The 26,613-nt window shown below is 42.2% G+C and overlaps 1 protein-coding gene across 1 annotated transcript in view; it reads right to left on the minus strand.

Moving 5' to 3' along the window:
• Positions 1-16,127: 16,127 nt before the first annotated feature.
• Positions 16,128-26,613, minus strand: part of OGDHL (oxoglutarate dehydrogenase like) — a 30,370-nt gene continuing 19,884 nt past the window's right edge. The window contains exons 16-26 of the mRNA XM_006916930.3: positions 26,538-26,613; positions 25,342-25,492; positions 24,060-24,187; positions 22,963-23,141; positions 21,309-21,380; positions 21,093-21,218; positions 20,920-20,992; positions 19,397-19,560; positions 19,077-19,231; positions 17,231-18,617; positions 16,128-16,768 (exon numbers count right to left, since the gene is read on the minus strand). The exon at positions 26,538-26,613 is cut by the window's right edge and continues 4 nt beyond it. Coding sequence (XP_006916992.2) covers positions 18,494-18,617; positions 19,077-19,231; positions 19,397-19,560; positions 20,920-20,992; positions 21,093-21,218; positions 21,309-21,380; positions 22,963-23,141; positions 24,060-24,187; positions 25,342-25,492; positions 26,538-26,613 — 1,248 coding nt within the window. The 3' untranslated portion in view covers positions 16,128-16,768; positions 17,231-18,493. The remainder of the gene's footprint in view (positions 16,769-17,230; positions 18,618-19,076; positions 19,232-19,396; positions 19,561-20,919; positions 20,993-21,092; positions 21,219-21,308; positions 21,381-22,962; positions 23,142-24,059; positions 24,188-25,341; positions 25,493-26,537) is intronic.

Here is a 26,613-nt window from a genome sequence, read left to right on the forward strand (position 1 = left end):
ACATTTGTCTCTTCTTCCCAACTCTCTTTGTCTCATCTGGCCTAGCACAGCTGTGCTTCCTCCTCCTCATTCCCCCAGGGGCCTACTCCTCCCCACCCCTTTTGCAGAACCAAACACTTTCATATTTTCTCAAGCAGCAAACTCCTCACCCTTGTCTCAATTCCAGGCAAAAATGGACCACAGGCTGCAAGGCTTCACTGTATTACCTGTTTTGAGCAAGGAAGCTATGCCGCACACTTCATGTATCTTAATAAGTTCTCAACAACCTGTGAGCTAACAAACCTCAGTAGCTGAATTCTTAAAAACTGTGTTTCAGAGAGTGAAGCAATTTGCCCCTGGCCACAAGGCTGGCTGGGAGTTGAGTCAGGACTCAAACCCAGTCAGGCTTCATGACCCAGATTAAGGGAAGAACCAGTGAGGACAAGTCATGTGCTGATGGATAAGGGAGAGAGGCGGCGGAGGTGGATGAGAATGCTTGGATTCACTTCATTAGATGTAGAGAAGTTGTCAGAACATGTTAGGGCTTTTGGCAAAAGGAAAGAAATATATATTATAGAGTTTTTCCTGAGAAAAATGATAGTAACAGTGATATGTTTAAGAAAATCACCCCGTTTCCCAATTTGTTGTTCAGCTGTCACTGCAATTGTTAATGTTTTCCAGACAGCTTGACTTGCTTAGAACATGAGTTATGCCTGTCCTCGTGTACAAAGTCACAGCATGGATGGTACCTGTGTTGTTCAGAGCACGCATTTCAACAGGCTATAAGATCCCAGCAAATATTCCCCCAAGTCCCTTTCCTGAACAAGACAAACTTGGGCATACATAGGCCTGAGAAAATGTTTTGAAGGTTGCTCAAATAGAAACGAGTATGTCGTTTTATAGACTGGGGTCATAGGAAAAAAAAAAAAAGACAGTGGTTTTCTTAGTCAGCATCACAATATGAACAGTTCAGGGTGGAGATTCAGAGCTGGGGTGTAAATGCTAGCCTCTCTCCACAATCTGTACGGCTGAAAAATTACTCAATCTCCCAATTCTCAGTTTTCCCATCTGTAAAATAGAGATGGTAATAACACCTTCCTCATGCCATTATTATGAGAATAAAAATGAAGAAATATAATGAACAGAGCCCAGATCCTGGCACACTGTTAAGCCGTCAATAACTGTTTGTGATTATTATGCTTTACTGTTATCCTGAGTGTCTCATTGTTACTTAAAGGACATATATTACATTTCCAGTAAGGAAAAATATGAAGTTTGATTTTTATGATCCCCTGCAATAAAGCAACAACATCTATTTTATTTGGCCTTTCTTTGGGTCTGGTGGTTCTAAGAAGGAAACGACCATGGAGTATTTTCATTTTGTACTTTAACTGGAAGGAGAGGTGAAAAACGACATGGGGAAGCAGATAATTTGTAACATGGTTCAACTCTGGCCTCTAAGGTTTGATAGTCCCCTCTTATTTATGAAAGTTTCCTTGGGTATTCAAAGGAAAAATAGTTCACATCACTTCTCACTCCCCACATATGGAGAAAACCCAATGAGCCCAGATCGATCCATATTGACCAACCTAGCCAGACACTGAATGATCACCATGGCTGGAGCGCTGTGTCAGGTGCTCTCCCTGAACTACCTCACTAATTCTCAGCCAACATAAAAGAGAAGCACTTGAGTCCAGAGGCAGTGTGGCTCAGTGGCTCAGGATAAGGGCCCTAGACTCCAACCAAGTAGATGTGAATCCCAGCTATGTGAATTTAGGAAAGTGTGAGGCTCAACCCTCTGAGCTTCAACATCTTAATTGGTAGCATGAAAGTAACATGTGTTTCATGGGGTATGGTGAGGATTTAGAGGTGTTATTAGATAGAAGAGGCCAAGAATAGTGACTGGCACATAGTATGCACTTGAAAGTACTTGAAAAATGTTGTTGTTATTGTTCTTTACTTAGCATCAGAGTGTGTAGAATGGGCATCTATAGTTTTTTCTGCCCAACATGCATGTTCTCATCTTCTGGAAACAACACTCCAATTTTCTTTTGGGGTTCTCTTCCATTTATCACACAGTCTCGGATAGGCTATCAATCAAATTACTCCAAGAAAGATATGAATGGCCCAAGAAATGCCAATAAGATATTCCTTCCTGGAATTTGACTCTTAAAGATTGTGACAATATGACTGAACATGATTAGAAATCTAGGAATTAATCTTAGGAACAGCTGTCCATTAGTTTCCGCTGCCTAGATCCCCAGATCTATTCTGGTCATGTCCCTGCACCCCATGAGCTGCCTCCCAGGTTTCCTATATACAAATTCTAGAAGTCATTTCTATAGCTTGCAATGAAAGGACTCTGAGACATTCTTCAAGAAATCGTCCTACTTTAGCACAGCCCTCTGCTCCAAATACATAACAATGACAGATAAAATTTCAAAAGAGGAGCATTCTAACATATTTATTGAGTAGGCTCAAAAAAAAAAAAAAAGATAAATATGTTTGGAGCCAGAAATGGAAGAGTAATGCAACATCGTAGATGGCACAATGCTGAGCACTGGAATCCAAAGCAGGCAATGTTCCTGGGAGCTTGGTTTTTGTACAGGTAAGAGGACTAAAAATATTCCATGTGAGGTGGACGACTGGCTCCAATATCTCTGCTTAAAGTCATGTGTTGAGATCGGATTCCCTGGTGGTGAAATAAGAAAATGCAGTGCTTGTCTCCTCCCATGACCACATCAAAATTACAACTAAATTATAGAACAACTACCCTTGAGAACCACCTGCAGAGTAGCTGAACAGAATTCTTATAACTAAGGATATAAGGAAGAAACCACGTTGAGACTGGTAAGAGGGGCAGAGATGTGGAATGGGTTGGTCCCACACCTATGTGTGGTGGTTAAGAATTGATAGGATATCTTGGCTGCAGCAGTCCCTTCTGAGGAGTAAGAGGTCTCAACCCCACATGGGGCTCTCCAGCCCAGACCACCAGGGCCAGGAAGAAGATCCCCCAAAACATCTAACTGTTAAAATCAGTGGAAATTGTGGCCGAGTGAGATTGAGGGCTGCTGGAGCCCCAGGGGTTCCTCCTAAAGGGTCCATGAATGGACTTACTCACTGAAAGACTTACTCACTCTTACCTCCAGCACTGGGGCAGCAACTCGAAAGATGCCAGGGACATACAGGGAGAAACTAAATTGTCTGGCTTCAGGTGCAAGGGCTGGAAGGGCAGCTTTCTCCCAGATGGAAGTGCTGGCAGAAGCCGTGTTCCTTCATTGAGCCCTTCCCCCTCCTGGCATGCAGACACAAGAGGCCATCATATCTGAGTCTCCATCAAACTGGCTAACATTGTTTGCTCTGCCTTTATGATTCCCTGAGACACTGCCCCCACCTAATCTGCGGGTCCATTCAAGCTGTTTCCAGTAGCATTTCCATAGAAATTAGCTGTCTTGGCTCATGCTGTAGACTTTCCTAAAATCTCTCAAAAGTTCACAAACCCCTAACAAGCAGCATCTGGCCTTGGGCATGCCCTGTACTTCTTGCTAAGCAACTCCAAGCCCAGCTCTAGTAGCAGCCAGCCTTAGTTCACAGCTTAACCTCTCCCAGACACCTCCAAATCCAGCACAAGTGGCAACCATCTGCAGATCACTTTATAGCAAAGTGATCCCGAGCAGGGCACAGGCAGCAGCTGAACTTGGCCTGCAACACAACTCCTCCAAAGAGGCCCCAGAACCAACACATCCGGTGGCCAGCTTCAGACAACATAACGCACCATTTCCACAAATGACACACCCAAAGGGCAAACTGGGAAGGCACTAGAGCCCCGCTAAAGCAAATTCTGCTCTATAGAGTCAGCCCCTGAACAATAGTTCCTCCACTGTAGTCACAGCCAGTCGTCACAACCAATCAGCCTGGGGTGTCAATCCCTCCCATTTATGTGCAAACAGCAACCAAGCCTCAACTACAACAGGAGGGTACACACAAACCACACAAGGGACATACGTGGAACATCTGGCTCAAGTGACCAGGGAGACTGTGCCACTGGGCCCCACAGGACACCTATTATATAAGGCCACTCTACTAAGACTGGCAGACATAGCAGTTCTGCCTAATTCATAGAAACGAATACAGGGAGGCAGCCAAAAAGGGGAGACAAAGAAACGTCCCCCAAAAAAAGAGATTCAGGAAAGAACTAAACAAAATGGAGACAAGCAATCTAGCAGATGCAGAATTCAAAACACTGATTACAAGGATATTTAATAATCTCAGCGAGAACTTCCACAAAGAGATAGGAAACATAAAAATTGAGATATAAAACATATAAAAGAACCAGTCAGAAATGAAGAATACAATAACAGAAATAAAGAACACATTAGAGAGAATCAATAGCAAATTAGATGGAAGACAAGGTAGTGGAAAACACTCTATTGGAACAGCAGAAAGAAAAAAGAATTAAAAAGTGAGGTTAGTTTAAGGAGCCTCTGGAATAACATCGAGTTACCAATATTCGCATCGCAGGAATACCAGAAGGAGAGGAGAGAGAGCAAGGAATTGAAACCTATTTAAGAAATAATGATGGAAAATTTCCCTAACTTGGAAAAGAAAAGAGACACACGAGCCCAGGAAGTGGACCCAAAGAGGCCCACACCTAGACATATCATAATTAAAATGCCAAAGAAAGGATCGTAAAAGCAGCAAGAGAAAAACAGTTAGTTACAAGGGCACTGACAGCTGATTTTTCAGCAGAAACTTTATAGGTCAGTAGGAATTGGCACAAAATATTCAATGATGAAAAGCAAGGACCTACAACCAAGATTACTCTTTCCAGCAAAGCTATCATTTAGAATCAAAGGATATATAAAGAGCCTCTCAGACAAGAAAAAGCTAAAGGAGTTCATTACCACCAAGCCCATTACAAGAAATGTCAAAGAGACTTCTTTAGGAAGAAGGAAAAAAAAAGATAAAAAATATGAATAATAAAATGGCAATAACTACATGTCTATTAACAATTACTTTAAATGTAAATGGATTAAATGCTCTAATCAAAAGACTTAGGGTAGCTGAATGGATGAGAAAATAAGACTCTTACATATACTGCCTATAGGAGACTTACTTCAGATTGAAAGACACAAAGACTGAAAGTAAAGGGATATAAAAGATATTTTGTGAAAATAGAAATGGAAAAAACAGCTGAGGTAGCAATACTTATACCAGACAAAATATATTTGAAAACAAAGACTATAAAAAGAGACAAAGAAAGACCCAGTAATCACACTTCTGGGTACTTATCTGAAGAAACCCAAAACACTACTTCTAAGAGACATGTGTATCCAATGTTCACTGCAGCATTATTTACAATAGCCAAGATACAGAGGCAACCTGTGTGTCCATCAATAGATGAATGGATAAAGAAGAGGTGGTATGTATATACAATGGACTATTAGCCATGAAAGAAAGAAAGAAAGAAAGAAAGAAAGAAAGAAAGAAAGAAAGAAAGAAAGAAAGAAAGAAAGAAAGAAAGAGAAAGAAAGAAAAAAAAAAATTTGCCATCTGCAACAACATGGATGGACCTAAAGGGTATTGTGTTAGTGGAGTAAGTCAGACAGAAAAAGACAAATGTCATACGATTTCACTTAATATGTGACATCTAAAGGACAACATAAATTAACAAACAAAACAGAAACAAACTCATAGAAATAGAGAACATTTTGATGGTTGCCAGATGGGAGGGGGCTTGGGAGGCCGAATGGAAAAGGGGAAAGGATTAAGAAGTACAAATTGGTACTTACAAAATAGCCACAGGAATGTAAAGTATAGCATAAGAAATATAGTTGATAATATTGAAGTAATTATTTATGGTGTCAGGTGAGTGATAATTTTGCAAGTTAGATAAATGTCTAATCACTATGTTGTACATCTGAAACTGATATTAGTTTCAGAAATGGTAATTGAAAAATAAAAAATCATTTTAAAAAAATTTGATAACATTATTCTATTAATAGTCTTTAGAAAATAATTTAGAAATCTTAGAAAAGTATAATCATTGAAATTTTTAAAAACTCACTAGAGCCACTTTGGAAGATAGTTTGGCAGTTTCTTACAAAATTTAATATAATTCTGCCATATGATCCAGCAACCATGCTCCTTGGTATTTACCCAAAGGAGTTGAAGCTTATGTTCACACACAAAAAAAACCCTGCACATGGACGTTTATTGCAACTTTATTCATAACTGCCAAAACTTAGAAGCAACTAAGATGTCCTTCAGTGGGTGAATGGGTAAATAAACTGTCGTACATTCAGACAATGGGATATTATTCAGCACTAAAAAGAAATGAGCTATCAGGTCATGAAAAGACATGGAGGAACTGCAAATGCATATTACTAGGTGAAATAAATTGAAAATTTGAAAAAGCAACATACAGTGTGACTCCAACTATATGACGTTCTGGAAAAAGCAAAACTATAGAGAGTTAAAAGATCAGTGATTGCTTGGGGTTGGAGCAGGGGGTGGTGGAGAGGGATGAATAGGCAAAGCACAGAGGATTTTTAGGGCAGTGAAATGTTCTGTATGATACCATAGTGATAGGTCATGTCACTATACATTTCTCCAAACTCATAAAATGTACAACACCAATAGTAAACTCAAATGTAAACTATGGACTTTGGGTGGTTATGGTGTGTCAGTGTAGATTCATCAATTGTAACAAATGTTCCACTCTGGTGGGGGATGTTGATAATGAAGGAGACCATGCACATGTGGGGGCAGGGAGTGTGTGGGAAATCTCTGTACCTTCCCCTCAATTACCGTAAACCTAAAACTGCTCTTAAAAAGTTTTAATTAAAAAAAAACTCACTAGACAGGATAAACTCTACATAGAAATTAGCTCAGTCTATTAATGAATTGGAAGATAGGAATTCACCCCTAAGAAACATACAGAGAAAAAGAAATTTAAAAATATATTTGAAAAAAAAAAAAACATAGTTATGAGACTTGAAGTCTACTCGGAGATATTCTAATGACTATCTAATAGGAGTTACATAATCAGGGGATGGAGAAAATAGCAGAAAATACATATCTGAAGAGATAACGCATGAGATATTTCCAGAATTAAAGAAAGGGTTCTCAGTGTGCACTATGAGTACCAACCAGTCAGCATAAAGAAATATAAACCTACACCTAGATAAATTGTAACAAAACTGCAGAACATCAAGGGTAAAAAGTTTCCAGAGAGAAAACACAAATTTCTATTAGAACAGCAATTAGACTAATGACAGATTTTCCATGAGCAACAGTGAGTGCCAAAAACAATGGAGTATTATCTTCCAAAGGGCTGAGGGTAAATAACTCAAATTAGGATAAAAGGGTTTTTATACATACAAAGACTAAAGATTTACCACCTATAGAATTTCACTGAAGTAATTACTAAAAGTTTGTTTTAAGTGTACAGGGATTTGTTTTATTCAGGTGCGGTAAAACACAAAGACATGGAAATGAAAGTCATAAAGGAAGTTTTTATACTCACGGATCCCCTAAAAACGAGGGGTCCTGGCACACCACATGGGGAAAGGGGGCCACACTGGGAAGCACCAAAGTCGGTCAGGAGGCAAAGAGAGTGGAGAAAACGGGCAGAGCCTTTATTGTGATTTCTGCAGGAAACCACAAGGGAGAGTAAGCAGGTTTAGGATCAACTAGTTTGAATAATTTTGATGGGCTCTGGAGCAAAGGAGCTGTCCCTAGTTGTCTGACACCTGTCTCTTGGGTGATTAAGGCAGAGGAATAGTGCTTCAGAGTGGAAGAGTCCAATGAAGGAAGTAGTATGGGTGTGAGTTCCTAACTGGTTGGTTTGCATACGAAAGTTATGCTTAAGGGGGTGTCACTTAGCATCTCTATGAATTGGCTAGCCCTTGAAGACGCAGTCCCTCCAGGGCAAGCGAGAAACCAGGTGTCAAAACATCAGAAAATACAAAAAGTAAAAGCACAAGTAATGCAAGGTGTATTTTAGCCCAAATTAAAATGAACCCAGAGGGAAGTGCAGGATACAAAATATAATGCTGAACACAAGGATGAATAAAACATAATTAAATTTAATTAAAAAATGAAAATATAGTTATATTAAAATAATGTAATTTCTGTGTTTAACAATATTGTTTTTAGATAAGAAAACCAAAATGAAAGTTACTCAATGGGTAGCTAATTTTTTCGAAGTTCCTTTTTGATGAAGATGTTAGAAATACTAAATAACTCAAGTATTTTTTAAATAAAAGCATACCCTATAGAATGCATACTAAAATGAATAAAAATATACATGTCTTCCAAACCAGAGGAAGAGAAATTGGATTTTTAACATTTTTAATGTTTATTTTACAAAAGATAGGATAAATAAAATGGAAAGATAAATTAAAATTTGGAAAAGTATATTTGTAACACATATAACTGTCAAAATTAGATTCCATAATTATAAACTCCTAAAACTTAATAGAAAAAGAAAAACAATTTTCAACTTTGTTAGATTTTATTATCTTAAAAATACATAAAGCATGTATGACAAAACATTAGGATTTGGTCAAGATAAGTGGTTGATGGGTATAGTGATGTCTGTTCTCATATTCTCTTTATTTTTCTGTGTATTTTAAATGTTTTTTTAAGAATTAGAACCATAAGTGTTATAGCAAGATTAAATACATCCCCATTTGATCCCCAAGTTTTTACCTTCACACAGAAAGCAAATGCTCACTGTGCCCTCCCCAAAGCACTCTCAGCTGAGACCAGAAGTCTGGGATGGTGGAGGAAGGGAGGTTCTTGGACATGGCTCTGCCAAGTAGAGATCTTTGCCTCCCTGCTGGAGGGACTCCCTTTCTTTCTGCTGTTCTGAAGAAGGCGAAGATTCCACACAGATGGCAGATGCAGTCCTCCAGCTGGTCTTGCTCCAGAGAATCCAATCTCTTTTCGTGTGGTTTTTCCCACTAAGTCTCCCATGTGGAGTCTGGCAACAAGGAACCACTGGCTGCTCCACAGGGCTCACAAAGGGTGAAAGGACACTGCTGTCATTTCTGCTGCAGCAGCCCCATTTCCACTGACTCCTCAGGACTGCTCACTCCCCTGCATTTCAGGACCTTTGAAATAGGGATTTCAATACAAGAAAATCCAGTGTAGCAGTTAGAAAGTAAACTGGAGTAACATTCAAGCCATGGGATATTTCGGATGCCACATTCTTCACATTTTCCAGAGAATTAAAAGTTTGAAGATGCAAATTTTATATAAGCTGCTCCTTAAGTGATAACAGGAATCCCATGTAGCCACAAACTCCAATTTAAAGCCAAAAAGCATGCCAATACAATCCATTTTTAACCCATAGTTGTCTAGCTTTCACTGATTACAAAGAACTTATCTCTTGGAGCAATCTCAAGGGCATTCTGCTAAACAACAACAAAAAAGCCAATCCCAAAATGTGCCAAACTGTATGATTCCATTTATATAACATTCTGAAAATGAAAAAATTATAAAGATGGAAAAGAGATTAATGGTTGTTGGGGGTTGCCAGGAGATTAATAGGGCCCGGGGGCAGGGAGTGAAATTTGTTACTATAAATGAATAGCACAGGGGAGATCTTTGTGATGGAATAGCTCTGGATTTTGAATGCAGTGGTAGTTACGCAAGTCTACACCTGTGATAAAATAGCATAAAACTATACACACACCCATTATACAAACTGGATCTCCTGGGTTTTATATTGTACTATAGTTATGTACAACGTAACCACTGGGGAAACTGGGTGAAGGGTACACAGAAATTCTCTACTATCTTGCAACTTCTTGTGAATCTATAGTTATTTTAAAATTTAAATTAAAAAAAAGAACTTACTTGGATATAGTTAAATCTATAGACTGAGGGCCAGTAAGCTAAGAATCACAGGCCAAATCTTGCCTACCAACTGTTTCTGTGTGAAAAAAAATCTATGTGTACATGTGTAGGAATATGTCCAGGATAAAAATTAAGAAATAGAGACATTTAAATTTTTAATAGACATTGCCAAATTGTTCTAGGGAACAGTTTCTGGTAATGGGAAGGAGCTTATATCAAATTTTAAAATGTTGGACAAAATGTAAAAAGAACACTGGGGATCAACTAAAAGCTGGCAAAAATTGATGTGATATGACACTTATAAGAAGAGAATCAAAGTGAGAGACACATTCAATCAGCTTTTCCTCTGAGGGTGCCCCCTTAGAGGACAACGGAGAATAGAGCCCAAGTAGTATCTTATAGAGATGAGGAGTCAGAAATCAGATTTTAGGGCTGCTAGCTAGTAAAGAGCAGAGCTTTCTACAACTGCCTGGTATTGGGGAATTGGGAGTTTGGAGTTCAAATTCTGCAACTTAGAGAAGCACGGAAAACTCAGAATTTCCACTGATATCTCAGAAGGATCACAACTTACTAAGGACTAAGTAAAGACTATACACAGAGAGTATTTCTCAGCTTTTTTTATCATTATCTCTCCTTTCTGGCCCTGCTGAGGAGAAAATTAAATTTAAACTCTCCCAATGAGAAAAATTAAATACGAAAGAATAATATTTTGTCAGGTAGGGCTGAGCTTTGGAGGACCACAAACCATTGTGATATCTAAGATATTTTTCACTTGCAATGAGTACCAATTTTCACTCCTTTGGGGGAGATATTGCTCCTGTTGAGAATGCATGTCCTGGGGATAAGTGAAAACCTAAAAAAACCTCAGCTAACTAAGCCTAAAGCCAAGCATTCAGTGGATAAAATTGAACCACCAAAAATCTAACTGCTTGGTAGATCAAACCTCAACCTTTCTTTATAGGAAGATAATAGAAATCAGTCTCTACAATATATCACCCATAATGTCCAGTATACGATAACTTTTAAAAATTGCTAGACATCTGAAGAAGCAGGAAAAAAGGGATCTATGACCAAGAAGAAAAATAACTAAAAGAAGCACACTCACAAACAAGCCATTTTGGAATTAGCAGATGTAGACTTTAAAAGAACTATTATAAATATGTTAACAAACTCATAGGAAAAGATAAAAATAATGACTGAAATGTTGTGAAATTTCAAGAATATGAAAACTCATTAAAAAAATGACAATTCTAGAACTGAAAAATACAATATCTGAAGTAAAAATTCATTGGATGAGATCGTCACCATGTTTGGACACTGCAGAAAAAATGGATCGGTGAATCTGAAAGTCAATCAAAAATAATTCATAAAGATCTATGCATCCCTATGTTCATGGCAGCACTATTTAGAATAGTCAAGATATGGAAGCAACCTAAATGCTCATCGATAGACAACTGGATAAAAAAGTTATGGTTCATATATACAATGGAATATTACTCAGCCATAAAAAATAAATCCTACCATTTGCAATGACATGGATAGACCTAGAGGTTATTATGCCAAGTGAAATAAGTCATAGAAAGATAAATACCACATGACGTCACTTATATGAGAACCCCAAGGAACAAAAAGAACAAACTAATTGAAAACAGACTCACAAATATAGAGGACAATCTGGTGATGGCCAGAGGGGAGGGGGGTTTAGAGGGCTGGGAGAATGGCGGGGAGGGTTAAAGAAATACAAATTAGTGATTGATAGATGTTCACGGGGATGGGGAGCACAGCATAGGGAATGCAGTCAGCAGTAATGTGATGGTTAGGTGTAGAGCCAGAGGAGAGAAAGTAATCAGGGGTATCATTTAATAAACTATATAAATGTCTGACCAATGTACTGTATACTTGAAACTAATAATAAAATTTTTAAATTTTTTAAAAATGATCCAAACAGAAATAATAAAATGAAAAATGAAGTCTCAGTGTTTTAAGAAATGATATCAATTCATCTAGCAAGAGAGTTGGATAGACCTTGAGGGCTTTATGCTAAGTGAAAAGTCAGAGAAAGGCAAGTACTATATGTTCTCACTTATATGTGGAATCTAAAAAGCTGAACTCATAGAAACAGAAAACAGAATGGTGCCAGGGACTACTGGGCGAGAGAAATGGGGAGATATTGGTAAAAGAGTATGAGCTTTCAGTTGTAAGATGAGTAAGTTTCAGGATCTAATATTCAGCATGGTGACTATAATTACCAGTAGTGTATTATATACTTGAAAGTTGTTGAGAGGAGATCTTAAATGTTATCACCATACACATACAAAGGTAATTATTTGAGGGGATGGAGATAGTAACCAACCTAATTCTGGTAATCATTTTATAATATATACATGTGTCAAATTATCACATTGTACACTTTAAACTTAAAATATATTAAATGTCGATGATATCTCAATAAACCTGGAAAAAAATTAAAGCTAGAAATAAAAGGAGAGGAGAGAATAGGGTAGGAAAAAATATTAGAAAAAATGTTGGGTAAAACTTCTGCAAATCTGATTTAAAACGTCAACCCACAAGCCTCAAAAAATCTCAGAAACTCCAAGTAAGATAAATGCAAAGAAAACCATACCTAACTTTAAATACAACTTTTAGAAGTTGTATTTAAACTTGTGAAAACCAAAAAAGAGAAAATATTGAAGGCAGCCACAGAAAACAACTATTGACTTCTCATCAGAAACAATGGTAGCGAAAAGAAACAGCTTTCAAATCCTAAAGGAAAGAAATGTTAACAAAGAATTCTATGTCCAGTGAAAATTTCTTTCAGAAATTAAGATGAAATGAACACATTTTTAGACAAAGAAAGCTGAAAACTTGTCACCTGTAGTATAAGAAATGTTAAAGGAGTACTTTATGCAGAAGGAATGTGTTAACAGATGGAAATTTGTATTCAAAGAAATAATGTCAGAAATGGTAAAGAGGTGGGTAAAAACAACACACATATTTTGTCCTTTTAAAACTATATAAAATAATTGAATGTTTAAAACAAAAAAATAATGACAACTATTAAAATGTTTGACCAAATCAGCTCAAAGAAGAGAAGAAGAAATGGAAGTATACTGTTGTAAGATAATTAAACTATGTCTGATGTGTTACAATACTATTGGATGGCAGACTATGATAAGTTAAAGATGTGTATGGTAAACCCTAAAGGTACTACTTACCAAAATAAAAACAAAAAAGTATAACTAGTAAGACAATAGTGAAGATAAAATGAAATATTAAAAAATAATTCAAAATAAGGTAGAATAAGAGGAAAAGGGGAAGAAATATTAGAAAGAAAATGAATAGTAAGATGACAGGTTTAAGCCTAACCCCATCAATAACCACATTAAATATGAATGGCTTACCAGTGCTGCCCAATAGTATTTTCTATGTTGATAAAAATGTTCTGAATCATGCCATCCAATTGATACCCACTACTCATATGTGCCTGCTGAGTACTTGAAACGTGGCTAATATAACTGAGGAAATTAGTTTTCAATTTATTTACTTTTAATCATTTTAAACTTGCTACTCTATTGACAATGAAGATCTAAACACTAATTTATAGGCAGAGAAAATCAGATTAGATAAAATATAAAAGTCCAACTATACGCTGTCTACAAGAAAAACCATTTTAAATATATAATGATACAGATAGGTTAAAAATAAAAGACTAGAAAATATATACCATTCAAACACAAAACAAAGAGAGCTGAAGTAGCTATATTAATATCACTCAAAGTAGAATTCAGAAGGAATAATAACAAGAATAAAGAAAGATACTATGATGACAAAGGGATAATTGATCAAAAATAACAAATTTAAATGTGCATGCACTTAAGAACAAAGTTTTAAAACATATAAAGGAAAAGATGATAGAATTGAAAGGAAAAATAAACTAAACCATAATTATATTTGGACATGTTGACACACATTTGTAAATTGATAGAATAGACCCCCAAAATCAGTAAGGATCTTAAACACTTATCAACCAACCTGTCCCCACTGGTATTTCTGAAAAAGTCCACAAAACAACAGAAAAATAAACATTATTTTCAAGTTCACATGGAACATAACTGAGATAAATTATATTCTGGAGTGTAAAACAAGTCTCAGTAAATTTGAAATGGACTGAAATAATAGAGCTATATTCCCTGACCGAAAAAGAACTAAACTAAATATCACTAGCAGAAAGATATGAAAAAAATACCCAAATGTTTGGAAATTAAACCACATGTTCCTAAATAACCCACAGGTCAAATAAGAAATCACAGGAGAAATTAGAAAATATTTTGCACTAAATTAAAATGAAAATACAATCTTAAAATTTGTGGGATGCAATTAAAGCATTCCTTAAATTGAAGTATATGCCATTAAGTATTTATATTAAAAAACAATAAAGGTCTAAATAGCAGTGATCTACCTGAAGGAACATAACATCTACCTGAAGGAACTTAAAAAGAGCAAATGAACCTCAAAATAAGAATAAAGATGAAAGAAGAAGTCAATGACATAGAAAATGGAAAAAAAATTAACAAAACCAAAGTATGTTCTTTGAAAAGATTTTTTTTTAATTGAACTTTAGTCAGAAAAATAGGAGACACAAATTGCCAAAATCAAGAATAAGAGACATCACTACAGAGGCTACAGACATTGAAAGAATAAAGGTGTACAATATTACAAATGTAATACCACTGCACTGTGTATAATTGTATTAACCAGTGGTACTCCAATAAACTTAATTTTTAAAAAGTTTTTTAAAAAAGCACATGGATGAAAATTTCCTTAAAATATATAGTTATATGAAATATGTATTAGGTTTTTATTAGCCTGGCACAGACACACACACACACACACACACACACACACACAAAGAATACAGATGATACTGTGAATAATTTTATTGTGGTGAAATACATATAACATAAAATTTACTATATTAACCATCTTTAAGTGTACAGTGCAGTGGTATTACATTTGTAATGTAGTACATTACTACCATCCATCTACAGAACTCTGCTCATCTTAAAAAACTGAAACTCTATACCCATTAAACAACTCTCCATTTCTCCCTTCCCCCAGTCTCAGGCAACCAACATTCTACTTCTGTCTCTTTGATTTTGACTACCCTAAGTACCTCATATAAGTGGAATCATACAGTATTTATATTTTTGTGATTGGCTTATTTTACTTAGCATAATGCCCTCAAGGTTTATCCATGTTATAGTATATGTCAGAATTTCCTTCCTTTTCAAGGTTGAATATTCCATTGCATTTATATACCACATTTTTCTTATTTGTCCATTGATGGACATTGGGTTGCTGTCATATTTTAGCTATTATAAATAATGCTCCTATGAAAATAGGTGTACAAATATCTCTTTGAGACCCAGACTTCAATTATTTTGAGTATGTATGCAGAAGTGGAATTGCTGGTTGGTTCTATTTTTAATTTTTTGAGGAACTGCCATACTGTTTTCCACAGTGGCTATACTATTTTACATTACCATCAGGAGTACACAAGGGTTCCAATTTCTCCACATCTCTACCAACATTTGTTATTTTCTTTTTTTTATAGTAGCCATCCTAATGAAAAAAAAAAATTCTATTAATTAAGCCACCCAGTCCATAGTACTTTGCTATGGTAGCCCTAATAAATTAATAGAGTCTTTCAAAGAATTTATTCATTTCACTAAGTTGAATTTTGTGGCATAAAACTGTATAGGGAAATGCAAATCAAAGTTACTAGAATATCATATATTCAATGCACAGGTCTCATATATCTTTTCATATTGTTGATGCTATGTAATTGACTATATATACAAAAGGTGCCAAGTTAATTCAATGAATAAGGGGTAGTCTTTTTAACAAAAAGAACAGGATCAATTTGGTATCATATAGAAAATGCTAAATTTTGACCCTTACTTCATACCACATGCAAAATAACTCAAAATGTATGTTTACATACGTAATCTTAAGAGTTAGAACTATAAACCGTCTAGAAGAAAATACAGGAGAAAATCTTTGTGCAGTTAAGTTAAGCAACAATTTTTTACTTAGGATACAAAAAAATTCAAACTATTAAAAATGATAAATTGGACTTCACGAGAATAAAAATCTTTCTCTTAGAAAAAATTAAAATCTAAGCCACAGACTGACAATATTTATAAAACATATACATGACAAAATATTTATAACCAGATTATTTAATGAACTCTTATAACTCAGTAACAGGGAGTGAACAATTCATTTTTAATTAAACTTCTTTATTTAATTATATATTTACATGCAGTTGTAAGAAATATATCTCATGTTGCAGTTATCCAATTTCTCCCAATAATAACATCTTGCAAAACTATAGTACAATGTCACAACCAGGATATTGACACTAATACAATCAAAAGACAGAACATTTCCATCATAAAATTCCCTCATTTTTTCTCTTCCTGGGATTCCTGTTACAATGACGTCAGAACTGTGGGATCTATATGTACTCCATGTCTCTTTAAAGAATTTTTAAAAATACATCTTTTCTCTTTGTTCTATTTTCTTAGAATTCCTAGGCCTTAAGTCCAAATTTGTTATTTCACACTTCGGCTGTGTCCATTCTTCTATTCAGCTCATTTTTGAGGTTTTATTTTGGTAATATTTAGTATTTTCTCAAACTCTGATTAATTTTTTAGTCTGTTATTATTTCATAGCAGCAATATCCTTCTTGCCCTCTTAAAGTTATTACAGTTCATTTAAAGTCCTTGTTCCATGAGCTCCATTTTACTTCCAGTTAGTTCTTATGTGTGTAGAGTTTGCAGCCATCTTTTCATGTGATTGGTCTTCCTCAGTTTGGTGATCTCGGCAATTGGCCCCTACCAGCCCATCTGCAGCCTTCCTACATGAAAGTGAGGAAGGGGCAGTATGTGCTATGGGCAACCATTCAATTACAGAGCATGAGGGCTCCCTATCCAGCCCAAGTGCCTGCTTCCCTGCCTACTGCCCCAGCCCATCTGCAGGGTGAGCCCAGACAGCTAGCACTTCACGGGGCCAGGAATGCATGAAATGCAAAGAGCTTATTTTCCAAAAGAAGGCGTATGGTCTCAGGGATAGAGGCCAAGTCCAGTTGGAGAGTGACTCTGGGCAAATAATATCACGTGAACCTTGATTTCCTCATCTGTAAAATGGCCATATTTCCAGCATGCAAAGCTACAGTGAAGGTTAAATTGTATTTAGTAACATATGCAAAACATCCAGCAGAGGGCCCAGGGCACAACAGACACACTATAAAGGCAGCTGTAATTATTTCTATTTTATCTCACTTAGAACAAACACCCCTGTGGTGTGATTCAAAGCTTACCCTAACAAGCTTTATTTGAGGCTGATGGAACTTTACACTGTTCTCCAACTTCAGGCTGATTTTTCCTTTAGGTTGCCTTATCCCAATCCTATGGCCAGATTTCTGGGTCTGCTCCAAGGAAGGCTCATCTCTCCTGTGTTCTCCTGTAATACTCTTCTTCCTTCAAACACCACCTCCTCCAGGGCACCTTCCTGGACTTCCACAATCCTCTGCACTTACCTCCAACATAACTCATAACTTGATGAATAAAAGTGTTTACATGTCTTCCCAGTTGGACTCCTGAAATGGAAGAGCCAGCACACAGATGCACATTCTTTCACCCTGTGCTCCCATGTCTAGCACAGAAGTGCTCTGAGAAAGGGATAAATGAATAAATGATTGGCAAAAAGCAAAAAATCCTTCCTGTGCCGCAGCTTCCCCAGCATCTTTGCAAGGAAGCAAAACCAACCAAAGGCTGAAGAGTGGAGATACCAACAGATTTGCAAACATTGCCTGGTGATCAAAGGAAAATCTGTCCAATAAAGGCAAATATTTTATCATCTACATATTTAGTTTTTTCTTCTCCCCCTTCCATAGCCTCTCTAAACCATCTGCTTCTTCTCCCAATTTTACAATAGGAAATGAAAACAGAAAAATCTCTCTTAAACATTTTTTTTTTTATTTCTGTTATTTGGTTTTCTAGTTTGGTGCACATGAGCTGTGGCTGTAATTCACACAGAAGCTGACATATCTCATTATGAAACGCCCCATAAAACAGAGCACATATGAATCACCTGACATGGTTTTGCTTCACCTGGTTGTTATTGCTGAAATCTCTATTTCTAAGAGCACAAAAGAGAACATTCCTTGAATCTACAGATGTACAAGGACAGGGTGAGGGGCAGCCTGATCTGCTAGAATAAGAGAGAACAACCAGGGGTCCTGGGTGGCTGTCTGTAGAGACATGAATGACACAGATTGAGAAGCCACACACAAATTCCAGAAAGACCAGGACAGCTGGGGAAACACTCCAGAACTAAATCTCATCTATCACCCGCTCTGGCTTTCTTGGTCCTAGCAGATTCTGAAATAAACACAATGGCCCAGGTGGCATAATACCAAAGCCAGCAGTGGCTACTCTATAGCCTCAATCACTGAAGGAGTATGTTTTATCCTGGAGCCCCCAGTAGACCTCTCCTGTGCAGGACCACTGCCCCTCCCCTAACCAGACCCCTATATTTCCAGCTAACTCCACAGCCAGACCCAGGCAGGCACTGCCCAGCTCTAAAATGTCTTGCCCTCAAAAGCCTGGAGATTGAAGGCAGTATCCAGAAACTTCTTCAGAGACACCAGGTGAGTGTTCCTGTTTCCTGTGGCTGGTGCAGCCGCTGGGTCACGGCCAACATACCTGGAGTAGGAGAGACAAGATAAGGGGAGAGCTGGACCTGGCTTAGCCACTACCCCAGGACTTCATCTGATCTAATCTTTATCATTGTCCTGCTGTAGCGATGAAGAGCCTGAGACTCCAGGAGGCTAAATAACTAATTGACCTAAGATCAAAATTAGGAGATTTAAGACATGCAAGAGGTTCTTTAGTTCTGTTGTGGCTACAGAATAAGAACAAAAGTTTACTCTCATAGAGTGGTATTGACTGGGGTCCCTGATGGGGAAGCTGACCTGTCACTAATGGTCACAGAGCCAGTAGGGACTGTGGTTTCCAATGTGGCCCAGAGAAGGGTAGTGACCAGTTCCAGGTCACACAACAATGGGGCAGGCAAAGGCAGAATGGAGTCTCAGGTCTCCAGAGCTCTCAGACCCTGCAAAGGCAAAGGGCAGGTGACAGGCACCCCCACACCCAGCCTTGTACCATATGGGCCGTGCCCGACTCAGGATGGTCATGAAACGCGGGCTGATGTAGTCATAGTAGCCCATGTTCTTGTGCTCCTCCTGGCACCACACCAGCTCTGCACTTGGGTACTTCTCTGCCTCTTGCATGATCAGGTCAAAGGGGAATGGAGAGATCTGGGGCAAACAGGAAGAAAGGGGAGTGTAGCCAGGGGAAGGGGAACAACACAGCTCCTCTTAGAAGAGGGGAACAACGGGCCCCAGACCTGGCCCTGCCTGGCACACTGCCCAGGGTCAAGGGGCTGGCAATCTGACCTTGTCCATCATTCTGACTAGGTGTACCTGCTCCAGGCGTGTGATGGCCACTTGCTCCTCCAGGCCCTGGCTGCTCCGCTCCTTCACCAGGTCATAGTACACTTTTCCTGTGCAGAAGATGAGCCGCCTCACCTGCTCAGGAGCTTGTGCCGCGGCCCCATCCTCAGGAATCACTCGCTGGAAGCTGGTTCCTGGGAAACCGACAGGGTATGGTAGAGGTATCAGCTCCCAGAGGGGCCAGAGAATCTTGGGAACCAGGCCTGCATCCCTGGCAACCCCAGGCTCTCCCTGGCCCTTGAGACTTGCCCCAGGTTTAGATCTAGGCTACACTGGGCATCTCCTGAGCAAAACAATATAGAAAGGGGCAGATGAAACCTGAGATATCATAGGGAGAGAGTTAGAGTCAGGAGCTAGAGCCAAGGGCAGAGCTCTGGGAGGATCAACATTCAAGGTAATGTGGAGGTACGATAAGAAGAGCCCCTGGCAGGGATAGGAAAGGTGACATCACAGCCCCATCTGATGGCATCACTGTCTGTCCCAGTCCTGCTCCCCATACAGTTGTGCCCACCTCTTTTGTGCACTCTAGCCACCCAATCAAGCTAGAAGGGGAGCAGCTGTCTCAGAAGACCACAGAACAGTCCTCCCTCCCTCAGTCCCACAGTCAAGCCCCCATCTTCAAGTTCTACCCATTTTTCCTTCCTGAGCTCTCATCATATGCCGGGTACCAGGCCAAGCATGCTGTAAAACCTCTGAGGAAGCTACTATAGTGTTCCCACATCCCAGGTGAAGACAGTGAGGCAGAGACGGTAACAGCCTGCCAGTCCTCAACAGAGAAAAGCCAGCACCAGGCATCCAGCCCAGGCTGTCCAGCCCCAACACCAGAGCTCTGAACTGCCGACTTTGCCACCTGCCCACACCAGAGGGACGCCCAAACACAAAGTGAAAGACAAATGCCTGCCCAAGCTGAGGAGGTCCTTCCTGAACAGATTTGCCGCTCCCTCTAGGACCCAGGACCATTCTCTAAGACAGCTTTGCTTTGCCTCAGGGCCCCACGCCTGTCACTCCCTGATCCTCCACTGGCTAATGTCTCAATTCCAACACCTGGCCCTTCAGGTACTTTATCTGATTGACCCCTGAGTCCCAGGTAAATGAGACTGAGAGCTCCTGGAGTGGACACCGTGTCCCCAGGGACAGTAATGTCTATTTGGCTCATGAGTTAAAAAACAAACATATGACTGAAGAAATGATCATCAGTATCCTGCGAACTAGGCAGAACTCAAACAGGCATGCCGCCTCTACACTCCCCTGGCAAAGCCAGGCCGGCCCTGCTGGGGCCAGTACACTCCTCTGGCTCTAGTGATCAACCCATGACCCAACCTGGATCAGGCCAGCTGGCTGCAATGCCAGCCTCCCAACCCAGACCAGGTGGGAGTTGCTGCATGACCTTTAGAGCCACAAGTAGAGGCATAGATGGAAGAGTCCCAGGAGAGGCCAGGCCACAAGTGACCAGGCCCCACATCAGCCACCCCCCAGCATGCCCAGGCACATACCACACAGCATGTGGTCAAAGTTGGACTTGGCCTCTGGGTGCCTCAGTAGAGATTTAGGTGTGAAGATGATCAGCTGAAAGAGAAACGTGCCCAGCTGCCAGCTGCCCCTACCAGGCCAGGGCTCTCTACATTTGGCCCCAGCACTATAGTGGTGACCAGGGAGGGCGGCTCACCGGCTTGCGGAAGGGCAGCAGGATCTGCCGGCGCAGAACATGGAAGTAGCTGGCCGGAGTGGAGCAGTTGACCACGATCCAGTTGCAATCGTAGAGCTGGCTTACCTCGAAGTCCTTGGTGAATGTCTGAGGGGACAGTGTGTGGCTGAGAGATGGCCCGCCTGTGGTACCCAGGCGGTGGCCTTACCTAGCACAGCAGATGCGGGCAGCACTCACAGGGTAGGCATCCGAGTCATCATTGCTCATCTGCAGGAACCTCTCAGGCCTCGCTGAGGAGTGCTCCGGACCCTGAAAGCAAATGCCAGATGGCCCAGGCTGGCCTGAGTGGGGAAGAGGGGTGGGATGTCACACAGGACAGACACCTGGCATTGCAGGGTCCCAGGTCTCAGGAAAGAGTAGGGACAGATTCTCAGAGAAGTTGCCCTCCCTCTGAAGCCTGGAAAGAAGCAGGAACGTGGGAAAAGACTAGGGAGGGCATCCTCTGAGGGGGTCCAGCCAGAGCCAGCACATTTGAACACGTGGGGTGGGAGTAAAAGGCAACCAGGAAAAGCTGAGAGGCTCTTCCTCCTTGTGCTCTGACCTACAGCAGCTGCTGTTCACTGAGCGCCTGCTGTGCCTGCTGTGCACAGTTCTACAGACCCCACACACAATATTCACTGGTCTTGAAAGCAGCCCCGTGATGAAGACATGCCCTTCCTCACTTTACAGATGAAGAAAAGATTAAGAAACAACCTCAAGGTCACTCAGCCAGAAGGGGCAGATGTAAACCCTGGAATGACTCTTCCTCCTGTACTCGCCCACATGGGCTGCTATGTTCCATGAGAGCAGAAAATCCCACACTGACCTCCAAACTGGCTCCCCATGCAGCAGGGGTGACCTACTCCACAGCCACCACCTGCCCCTCCCAAGGACCCAGCATCACAGGCACCAGCCGGACCAGCCCAGACCTCCTCACTCAGCCTGGCTCGAGCTCCATCAGTGAGAAGATTTTATAGCTGGTGACTCTGGGCAGGTCATGCCCCTTCTCTACTCAGGTGTGAAATGAGAACAGGACCAATGCCCAGTCCTGTTACAAGGATTTCACAGCATGTAAAGTGTTTTACACAGCATGTAAAGTGCTCAGCACAGAAAGTCCTGGCTCTGCAGTAATGACAGTGCTGGTCAGCCCCTGACTAGATGACTATTCATAGCTGAGTGGCCCTCAGGGACATCCACGGCAGCCCGATGACCCAGGGTGGGGAAAGCCTTGCCCCAGGTCACACAGACAAGCCCACCCTGCTCAGTGCTAGCCCTGCAGCCAGCACAGCCCTGCCCAACCCCCATTTGGTCAGGCTGCATGAGCACTTGGGTGGCATCTCAGGATGCTCTGCTCCTTCTCTTCTCTCTCCTACTGGCCTGCATAACTCCCCTCCCCCAACATGTGGCTGCACAGGTTGGTCATCCAGGAGGGGACCAGAGGACAGGCAGTACTACACAGATTAAGTTTAAGTCCAAGATACTAGCTATGTGACTTTGGACAAGCTAGTTTACCTCTTTGTGCCTCAATTTCCTCATCCGGAAAATGGGAACAGGACTTACTTCATTAAGTTATTGTAAGGATTAGAGGAGCTAATACACAGAGAGAGTTTTAAACAGAGCCTGGCGCATAGCAAGCTCTGAGATATGTCAGCTATTTCTGTTGCTAGTAACAGTAGTGTCATCACCTTCAGCAGTGGCAACACAGACCTATGCAGGCCCCACCCTAAGCAGACCCATGTGTTCCAGGGGTCCAGAAGGTACATATGTTCCAACCCTGCACACAGCCAAGGGTCCACCCACCCTTTCCCAGGACTGACAAAGCCCCAGGCCCTGGTCACCAGGCAGCCCTCACCATGCCTTCCATGCCATGAGGCAGCAGCAGCACAATGCCATTGTGTCGAACCCACTTGGCCTGACCGGTGCTGATGAACTGGTCAATGATGCACTGGGCCGTGTTGTGGAAGTCACCAAACTGAGCCTCCCAGAGGACCAGGGCGTTGGGGCTGGCCATGGCATAGCCCAGCTCAAAGCCTACACAAAAGACATCAAGACAGAGCCTGCCACACACTGTCACCAAGTACCAGTGGCTCCAGTCAAACCCAGCCTTTCCTCATACATACTCCCTGCTCCACCCATGTCTCCCAGCAGGCCAGAAGAAGCCTGGGGACTCCTCGGGGTCCAAAGGCCAGGATCTCCCTTCCTGGGAACTAACAACATGCCTAAAGAGGCCACCTCAGGCCTGACCACATGTATGGCCAGCTTTGGCTTTATCCAGACCAGGAGCCAAGTCCAAAGATACCCTGGGGAGGCAGCAGAGGCTGCCTTCCAAGAGGACCCCCCAAAATATGTGCAGGGCTGCTGAGTGGAAGGGTAAGGAACAGTTCTCTTGGGGTTGCTGCTTCTGGGAGGAGGCAGTAAGGGAAGACACAGGCCAGCAAAAGATCAAGGGAGTACAGCAAAAGAGGGAGAGAGTACAAGGGGACACAGTCTGGGCAGCTCTGAACCTGGAGAGAGTATGTCAAGACAGGGATGCTGGGTGCAGAGTAGTGGAGGCAAGACAAGGGTCAGGAAAGTGGAGCAGGCCAAACCAGGCTTAGGACCAGTTGGTGGCTGTGTCCACAGTGGATTCTATTAGAGTTTTCTGGGCCCGCTGAAACCCAGGGACAGGGTTCTGGTATCCCAAGAGCCCCTCCCAGGCAAGTTACCTGAGGGGCCAGATGAGACAAGACCCCATCTCACATGTATGCTCAGGTTGGGGAAACCCAACTACCACCCCTCAAGACTCAGGTATGCCCCGGGGCCTCTGAGCCTCTTAGCCCCTGGCTCCTTCCCAGCTCCAAGCCCAGTCTATGGTCAAAACAATAAAGACAGGACACCTTAGGATACAAGCCACTCTCCTGTCCCCAGGTGTCTCAGGCCCTGCCTGACCTGCGGCAGAGTCTGACCTACCCAGAACTCCATATTCCGAAAGGGAGCTGTTGCACACAGTGTACGGGGCCTGGTCAGGCCAAAGATGGTTCATGGGGACGCATGTCCTCCGGTCAATCTCTTGGTCGTGGAGAACATGGTGCCGATGACTGGAGAGAGACAGACCAGGAAGGGATGGAGGGCAGGTGGACTGATACTTATTCACCCAGAGCAGGTGGGCCAAGTATCAGGAGGCAGGCAAACCCTCATCACTGTGCCAGGAATTCTGACAGAGTCCCACAGGATGGAGACACCAAGAAGGTCCTGAAAAGCCAGAGCGATCGATCTCTTCCCTCCTTTAGGCAGCCTCCCTCCCAGCAGTACCCACACACCACACACTGAGGGTCTTGGAGCACAGACATGAGAGTCTCAGCCTCTAACCTGTTAGAAAGGAATCGACTAGACCTGCCTTGCTGACCCCCAAGTGCTAGGTAGAATCTGAGACCCTGAGAGCCCACACCCCTGGGGCACTGTCACCCTGCCCATCCTGCTAGCTCCTTCAGGACCTCACTTGCTCTGCCCAAGTTCACAGGAGGCAGGAACTGCAGAATGAGGGGGACCACCTGGTTACACCCCATGCCCAAAGAGGACTGACATGCAGCTCAGTGTGCAATGGAACAGCCCCCTGTGCCCCCAGTCAGAGCAAAGCCAGCAGTGATGAGCAACTGGGACTTGAGAAAGATGGCTTGTCAAATCCTGGATGCCACAGCACCATGACTCGCTAACATGGCAGTGATCAAGTCAGGATCCAAAACATTTGGGGTCCCAACCAGAGGAAACATGATGGAGATAACTGACAAGTATAAAGCTCTTCCTTCACTTGGACTCAAAAACTCAACTGCAAACAAGAAAGATGTGAGAGGGGTGGCTTGACAGCACGCGCGCACACACACACACACGATCATGAGGACTACAAATGACCACAAGGCTTGATATCAATCAACAGCTTGGGCCAAGCGGTCAGTTCTAGATGTGTCAGTTCCTGTGGGGGTGAGAGGGGTGGCCCAGCGGCTCTCTGATGGCTTGGCCCAAGGGTGGGGGCTAGAGATGCTTATGGGGTTACCTGTGATTACCTCAGCCGGACAAGGGCCCTTCATGGACTCTTTAGACAAGGGCTAAGAAGAAGAAAAAGGGCCAGCTCCATTCTAGAGCTCCTGAGCTGACTCTAGGAGATCCCAAACACAGCTAAGGCCTCAGCTCCCCCATGGGCTTTATGGGAGAAAGGCTAATAATGTCCACAGGGCCTGGAGTCCCTGACTCTCACCTGAACGTGCCCCTCTCCACGTCCTGCCCACTGAGCCGCACATGGATGCCCTCTTTGAGCAGGGAGCCAAAGGCCATGTACTCTGCCAGTGCCCAGTCTACAGTCCGCTTCTTGGTCATGTCTGCACGGCTCCGAAGGATTCGAGAGAGGCCTATAAGAGGAAAGAGCCAGCTTGAGGGACCCAGGGGCTTGGCCACTACTCCTACCCCAAGACAGCCGTAGCCCCAGAGACCAGAACCAGGTATGTATGTACTCAGTATACACCCTTCCCACAGAGCAGGACCCAGGCCAGACACCCCCCCTCCAGCACTGCCATTCTGGCCAATACAATGGGCTAGCCTGAGCCCACCATCCCCACCAGCCTCCTTCCCTGTGAGAAGGAGCAGGTACCACTGGGTAAGCACCTGCCATGTGCACACACTGCATGTACTTTGTTGGGTACATTCCTTACAACCCCATGGAGCAGACTGTTCCCACTCTCCAGATGAGGAGACTGATACTCAGAAGAGAGAAGTCATTTAATCACATTCACACATCTATAAAAGTGCTTGGATTTAAACTCAGGCACCCAAGTCACGGTGGGCTCTTGTTGGCCCTACATCTGCACAGACCCCCTGTGACACGCACATAGAGTAGGTGCCCCAGAACACCTGGGTTTCCATGCACACTATGGAGGAATCCCCTGGGAATCTCCACAGGCTGGTAAGAAGGAGCACAAGTGCCCCACTCCCACCGTGGGGGCTCTCGAGGCTGCCCAAACAGAGACCACAGCCAAGATTTGCAGCCAGCAACCATCCACTAGCCCAGACTCATCCAGGAGAAGCAGTCACCTATGTCATCTATCCAGGATGCTGGCAAGCCCAGCACTCCTGCCTCCCCACATTCTAGGCCCAATCACTTCCTCCATGGGAAGCCCTTACTTCCCTGCTCTCCTTCTGCCTAATTCAGGGATACCATGTAAGCCTGGGCTTCAGAACACAGTTGGGAGTGTGGCATACACATCTGCCCATCCTGAGAGGAGCTATTATCACAGTGACCTCACAGGGCACAAATGAAGCTCTGAGAGCTCAGCTGACACACCAATGACCAAGTGGAAATGTAGGCCAGGCCTCCCTGACCTCTGATGCCATCTCTCTTGGGGCACAATGTTGGATCTGAGAAAGTGGTCTATGCTGAAACCTGTGCAGCAACCTCACCTGTGTGGATCTTGAAGTCCTCCAGGGGCACAGAGCTGGCCACATCGCCAATGTGGCTCAGCACATCCTCAGGAAT

Source organism: Pteropus alecto, unplaced genomic scaffold, assembly GCF_000325575.1.
Source record: "Pteropus alecto unplaced genomic scaffold, ASM32557v1 scaffold287, whole genome shotgun sequence".
Classification (NCBI taxonomy): Eukaryota; Metazoa; Chordata; class Mammalia; order Chiroptera; family Pteropodidae; genus Pteropus; species Pteropus alecto.